This window comes from Carcharhinus amblyrhynchos, chromosome 3 (assembly GCF_965287045.1).
Source record: "Carcharhinus amblyrhynchos chromosome 3, sCarAmb.v2.hapA, whole genome shotgun sequence".
Classification (NCBI taxonomy): Eukaryota; Metazoa; Chordata; class Chondrichthyes; order Carcharhiniformes; family Carcharhinidae; genus Carcharhinus; species Carcharhinus amblyrhynchos.
Genome location: NC_137326.1, coordinates 82225214 through 82232688, shown reverse-complemented (window position 1 = coordinate 82232688; position 7475 = coordinate 82225214). Strand labels below are relative to the sequence as shown.

General features: G+C 42.3%; 1 protein-coding gene across 1 annotated transcript in view; it reads left to right on the top strand.

Moving 5' to 3' along the window:
• Positions 1–1229: 1229 nt before the first annotated feature.
• The window catches only part of LOC145340894 (ephrin type-A receptor 3-like), a 343738-nt gene continuing 337492 nt past the window's right edge, over positions 1230–7475 (top strand). Inside the window, exon 1 of the mRNA XM_080185441.1 lies at positions 1230–1348. Coding sequence (XP_080041567.1) covers positions 1258–1348 — 91 coding nt within the window. The 5' untranslated portion in view covers positions 1230–1257. The remainder of the gene's footprint in view (positions 1349–7475) is intronic.

Sequence of the window (7475 nt, the reverse complement as noted above, 5' to 3'; positions counted from 1 at the left end):
TTTTTATTTGCTCTTATTTCATATTTCCAGCAAAAGCAGTACTTTTTAATACATTGTGCTGGAGGGAATGTTTCAACTTCTTCCTTTCTGTCTTACGGCAGGAGATCTTACGGGTCAGTGTGCATTTTAAACAAAATAATCGTTATGACCTTTCCTGGGGTGAGGGCGAATTATTAAAACACAAAGCTTACCTTCGACACAATATTAACATGGTGCTGTCAAATTTTACTGGGGATGACAGATACTTCGACTTATCGGAAGGGTTGACTTTCAGGGCGCCATGGTAAGTTAATCGATTTTCTCCGGCTGCTTTAAGGATTAATACTTGCGAAGTAGATGGCCCTTTAAGGGCTGTCACCAGTCGGCGGAGTACAGCACTGGAGCTGATCAGTTTAACGCAGCCGGACAGTTTTGAGAGAAGAGTTAGCAGAATGGGGAACCTCACACATGTAAACCAGGGCGTCACAGTGACCCTTCAAGAAATACTTGATACAAAAAATAATCCGGTGGACATGTTTACATGATGTAGAACATTTTTCTTACAGATTTGGAAACCAGAGAACCTGATTCTTTAATAAACAGTTAGTCCCGTGTGACATTGTCTTGTAGAATAAAAAAATTACAAAGCCACTTCTTAAACAAAATTATCTCACAAAAAGGACGGTGTTTAGATTAAAATATACTTAAGAGGCTTTTTTTGGTTAAAGTTATTGTAAAAGTTTGTATAATGATATATGCTTGATTGTTACACCCACAAGAGTTTAGGCACAGATATGGAAGCAAAATATATGATTGGAAATGAGGAGTTAGATGTATTATATCAATCGCTGCCATTGAGCTAACAAGGCAAGTACACAGAATTACATCGAAATTACACAAACCATTCGCCCAACAGGTCTGCCCATGCTTGTGCTCAGCACTCCCACTTCTCACCGTATCGATATGTCCTATTCTCTCTCTCTCTCCTTCAATGCACGTTTACACAATGTGAACACCAGTGTAATGCTAACGTGGATCTTAAAGCGTTGCCAGGGCGGGGGGAGAGGGAGGGAGGGAAGGAGGATGCTGCCTCTTTAAGGTGGTGGCTGAGTGAGGCAGCGCTGTTTGCTATCTGATTGACAAGAGGAGAGAGACGTTGTTAGTGCTTCCTTCCGCAGCCTCTCGGGTTCCCATCTCTCTCTCTTTCTCTCCCCTTCTCTCTCTTTCTATTCCTGCTCGGTAACTTTAAAGGAGGGATGCAGACTCTAGCGGCCTAAAATGGCTCTCCACCGATGGATTTATCCCCTGCTGCACACACTCCACTTCATCCTCAGCAGCGATGCGGCCAGGACTTACCCAGCCAACGAGGGTAAGTTTCACTTTGGACAATCGTTACATTGAAACAGAGAGCGAGAAAGAGAGAAAAGTTAATGGTGTGGGATTTGAAATGTCTTGTGATGAGTTGAGGCACAAAACATTAATCGCTGGAATATTTTCTGCATGTTTATCGTATTAGAAGCAAGGGGCTTTGAATTAAAATGTTATTAGATCCGAGTTGCTTTTGGACATCATGAAAGGAATTCTCCCGATCTCACGGCTGCTTTATTAATACAAATGCAAACTCGACTATTGGGCTCGCCTGTATTGTTAATAATTTGCTGATGGAGCAGAAAGTTTAGCAGATGTTGGCAAGAAATAGCCTTGAGGACAGGGTGAAGAATCCGCGTTTGGGTCCTTCCCCTTGAGTGCACCTTTAATCAAATACATTTGCCCACATCTTTCTCTGGTAATGTTCACTATCCAATAGCATCATTTGTTAAGGGCTGGGGTCTGTGCTCGGCGGCGACAGTGAATTCAGATTTCCATTATTAGATGTAGGTCAGTTGTGTGATGTCCTTTTTTACATGCATGCAGCGAAGTTGGTAATTATTTATTAATGCGCCCGGCGAAAGTTGCTTGTTAGGTCCGAAATGCTTTGCAAGACCAGTGTCCTTAATTCATACAGTATAGACTTTGTACCTGGCAGAACACACACATACACATACTTGGTTCAGCGTCCTGATCAATCATCCTATGTGTGTGTGTTCCCATCTCTCCTGTCCACTATGAAGATTGAATAACTCACTTGCAGGCACAAGGTGGCAGTCTTTCTCGCCTCAGGTTCTGCCACTGCTGATTTCAATCAGATTTTCTGCATGCAGACGACATTATTAGGGAGTTTTAATATGTTGGGCTCAGTTTTACTCCCCCTCTCTTTAAGTAACAACGTTTTTTTTAAAAACTGAAAAATATGATTTAGAACATTTTTCTTACAGATTTGGAAAACGTTTAACTTTTCACCCAGTTTTATAAGCTGGTTTCTTGTGTAGCGATGTAGTTTGAACGACTGATTTAGCGACCAGTGCACGTTAGGGCACTATCTTCTTAAAGCTATAGAAGCCCACAATATTTCACTCCCGCCCCCCACACACTCTTTTTGGAGCACTTGTGAGGTTCAAGTTTTTCCTTACAAAGCTTTTTCTACCCCCAGCTCAGATGGAGATCTTTACTGGGATGTTACTGTGCAGAAGCTAGTTCTATGCTGTATTACCCAAGGGTTGTTGCTCACATGATGACCCAGTGGGTGAGTAGAGGGGTGGGCGTCACAATAAAGCCCAACATTGAATCTGTCCTTTTTCCACATATTCCAGTAGGGGTCACTGGACAGCATAGGTGTCCAGACAGCATAATTGGGAAGCTGAGCTGATTTCAGTCTTCCTCCTGCTCCAAGTACAATGCCAAGGATATTAAAGCCAATTGTAGTGCCCAAGTTGAGATCAGCTAACATTTAGCATTGAGCAGATCAGTCATGATGTAATCGAATGGTGAAACAGGCTTGCGGGGCTGAAGAGCCTCTTCTTGTTCCTACAAGCAACAAGGGGTCAAGTGCAACTTCTTGTTAACTGCAGATTCGGATTTAATGTTTATCATTTATGCACAAACAGTATTGGCAGCTGCTGTACCCACAAAAGCTGATGTCAATCTTGAGGTGATGAATCGAGGTCAGCGATGAGAAAAAGTAAGCTGCACAGTCCCGCTGGTAGCCTTCATCGGGAGTGGTATTCAGGAGCCTGCTTATATTTAACTGAGTCAGCCTTTTCAGTATCTACTGCTGTATTGGAGATGTGTCATTTCACAACAACAATGAACAGTCCAAAGCTTTAAGTATCCAGAGAAAGGAAGGCCAGTGCTTTTGATAGGTTGAACAATGTACGTGCCCTGCACTCTTAAAAGATAAGTGCCTGAGTACTTTCAGCTTACCCTGGCCCATCTTGACATTCAGCAATTCTGTCTAATTTACTGCCTAAAATGTTTTATAAAAAACGCACCATTTTGAGTCTATTACTACAAAGTATAACAACTGATCGATGGCTAATTTTCTAATCATGAAGCTGTAATTTTCTCTTTTTTTTAGCACAAGTGGTTAAACCTTCTCTTCTGAAGACACAGACTCATGTAGCTTTGTCTCCATAGATGGCCAACAATCTTCCTGGGCCCCTTCCAAGTAGTGAGTCGAGATAGCGAACATCAGCAGGCAAGGAGAGTATAGAAGGATTACAATCAAATCCCATTTGCCTTCAGCTGATGTTCACAGTTCAGCAGGAAAGTGTAGAAAATGTGGCTTTTTTTCCCTCCGCATCCTAAAGAGACTGATGCCACTTGTAGCAGTTCAATGCTCTGCTGGCTGAGACAAGATAATTCAGTACAGATCAGTAATCAAACCTGGCATTGTAATAGCCTGTATCAGTACAAAGGGTGCATTTTCCCAACTAAGCCACTGAGACACTCAGCTATCACCCACATGTTAATATTAGGCCAGCAAATTTATGGAATGAATGGATCGATCAATCTTATACATTAGCCAGCTATAGAAAGTAAGTCTTACATTTATGTAATGGCTTTCACAATCTTAGGGCATCCCAAAGCACTTTACAACCAAATATTTTTGAAATGTAGTCACTGTTGTAATGTAGGAAATATGGAGGCCAGTCTATTGCGCAAGGTCCCACAAACAGCAATCCAATACCCCATAGAATTCCTGCAGTGCAGAAGGAGGCCTTTCTACACTGACTCTCAGAAAGACCATCTCACCCAAACCCACCTATCCTATTCCCATAACCCTGCACATTTATCATGGCTAATCCACCCAACCTGCACATATTTGGACATTAAGGGGTAATTTATCATGGCCAATCCACCTAATTGCATATCTTCGGACTGTGGGAAGAAACCCAGAGGAAACCCATGCAGGTATAAAGAGAACTTGCAAACTCCACACAGTCACCCATGGCTGCAATCAAATCCAAGTCCCTGGTGCTGTGAGGAAGCAGTGCTAACCATTATGCCACCGTGCTGCCCAGATAATTACCAGATAATCTGTTTTTTTGTGATGCTGGTGGAAGGATCAGAATTGACCAGGATAGCGGGAGGATAATTCTCCTGCATTTCTTTGAAACAGTGCATGAGATCTTTTCCATCCATTTCAGAGAGCCAATTGAGCAACAGGTTAATATCTCATCTGAAAGAAGGCACCTCTGATGGTGCAGAACTCTGCCAGTATCACACAGGAGCAGCAGCCTAAATTTTAAATGCAATACTTCATGTGGATAACAGAGAAGATATGTAGATTCACAGATGTGCTGGTTAGGTTGGTTGGCTGTCCTAAATTGCTCCTTAGTATCAGGGGGATTAGCAAGGTAAATATGTGAGGTTATGGGGATAGGGCCTAGGTGGCATTGTTGTCAGTGCAGGCTTAATGGGCCAATTGGCCTTTCTCTGAACTGTAGGCATTCTATGATTCTATGTGAATGGTTCCTGTTCCTGGCAAATAACTAGTGATGAAATATTGACATGTTACTGTACATTCAAACTTGTGAATCTTTACTGATAAGATCATACGAGCTGATTTTCCGCTATGACAGAGGGTAGGAGCTAATGAACATGAAGAGAAGAGTGAAATGATTGGAAATTGGTGGTTGTCATTACTCTTTGCATGAAATATTTGTCATGATGCGGATATGCCGGCGTTGGACTGGGATAAACACAATAAAAAGTCTGACAACACCAGGCCACATCGAGGCCAGAACTCTCCATTCACCTGAAGAAGAGCTTAACCTCGAAAGCTTGTGAGTTTACTATCAAATAAATCAGTTGGACTTAAACCTGGTGTTGTCAGACTTTTTTCTGAAATATTTGCCCCAGATTCCACAGAAATGATGCTTGCTATGTAACCCCTCTATGCTCTCACTTTTCTATAGATTTCTCTCTGTCAGGAAAGAATAAATCAATGTGGATGCAAATGAGAAATGAATGAGTGGAATGAAGAGCAATATTTTTAAAAAATGCTTAGTAAGAACTTCAGCTCTGTGCTTCTGTCCAGTTGACTCATTACCGTAGCTCTTTGTCCTCTATGTTAGAAAATTGAAGGAGCCACACTTTTATCTGTCGCCACTTAGGGTCACTCAGCTCTTGACCTTATTGCAGCCTTGATCCAAACATAAACAAAAGAGGTAAATTCAAGAGGTGAGGTGAGAGTGACCCTTCTTAACATCAAAGCAGCATTTGACTAAGTGTGGAATCAGGAGCCCTGGTAAACATGAAGTCAATGGGAATCATGTCTAGCATAAAGAGAGATGGTTGTGGTTGCAGGTTAACCTCCTCAGTCCTGGGCTACAGGATCTCCTCCAGTTAGTGTCCTAGGCCCAACAATCTTCAACTGTTTCATCAATGACCTTACCTTCATCATAAGGTTAGATAATAGGGATGTGTGCGGATGATTGCACAATGTTCAGCACCATTCATGGCAGCTTAGATATTGAAGTAGTCCATGTCTACCTGCAGCATTACCTGGACAATAATCCGGTTTGGGATGATAACTGGCAATAACACTTGTGCCACACAATGATCAGGCAATGACCATCTCCAACAAGAGAAAATCTAACCATCACCCCTTGATTCTCATTAGTATTACCATCACTGAGTCCGTCACTATTAACAGCCTAGGGGTTGTCATTGACCAGAAACTGAACTGGACCAGCCGTATAAATACTGTGGCCAGAAGAGCAGTTTAGAAGCTGTGAATTCTGCTGAAAGTAACTCACTTCCTGATCCTCCCAAGCCTGTCCACTATCTTCAAGGCACAAGTCAGGATTGTGATGGAATACCTTCCACTTGCTTGGGTGAGTGCAGTTCCAACAAGACTAAAGAAGCTCGACAACATAAAGGACAAAGCAGCCTTCTTGACTGTCATCCCTTCACCCTCCACCACTGATGAACATTGGCAGCTGTGTGCGCCATCCACAGGATGCACTACAGCAATTCACCAGCGACAGTACCTTCCAAATCCATGACCTCTACCATTTAGAAAGACAAGGGCAGCAGATACTTGAGAACACCACCACCTGCAAGTTCCTCTCCAAGCTACTCACCACCCTGACTTGGAGATATATTACAATTCCTTCACTGTCACTGTGTCAAAATCCTGAAACTCTCTCCCTAACAGCACTGTGGGTGTATGCACACCTCAACAATTGCAGCAATTCAAGAAGATGGCTCACCACCACCTTCTCAAAGGGCAACATCTCATAAATGAATTAAAAGAACAATGTAAAATATTTACTTGATGCAGACTAAGGATACTTCCTTTTACACTCCTCCCAATCATCTTAGAAATCATAACTTTGTTGTAAAACACATGGATGCTGTTAGACTGTTAACAAGCGGAATAGAATTCAAACCTATAAAGGCCAATCAAATGGACATAAGCACCATTGTGTACTTGAGTATTCAATGATTTACAATTGTTCACACATTTGACTTCCGTTGCAGCCACACCGCATGGAGAGGAAAGGCAGCCATTGTTGGCAGCCAACTTTAATCTAGTTACATATACTGGGGCACTACCCAAATGCACTGAAATCTGTGAGTGGGGTCGTGCTGTGACTTTGTAGGCAAGGTTCTTTTGACCTGTTCCTTTCATTTTGTGAGTTTCTGCCCACTCCCTGAAGGTGTTGGCTCTTGTGGATCTATGAACTGTGGCAGCACACCAATCCTTTGCCCAAGTGAGGTTATTCTTCACATATTGGTCCAGTCATGTTAGCATACAGTAAGATTATGGAGATGAAATAGTTGAACCTGATTTTGATCTCATTATATGTAGATGCACCACAGCAATCACTGGACTGGAATCTGGACTGTGAACCTTTGCTTTTCTTTGCCATTTGCTTCCAAATGGACATTGAAAGTCAGTTGTAGTATCCTTACTGCAGAGATCATCGAAATCAGCATACAGTGGGGAATCAATTTCGGGAAGTCTGGTCTGAATGCTGGAGTACTTAGATAATGTCTTTGCTCACAATAGTATTTGGAGCTTTCTCTCTCAGCTACATTCACAAAATGAATAGCACAGGAGGTGCCAGTGAATCCACTGTGTCTGCATTTTGCCTGGTATTATATAG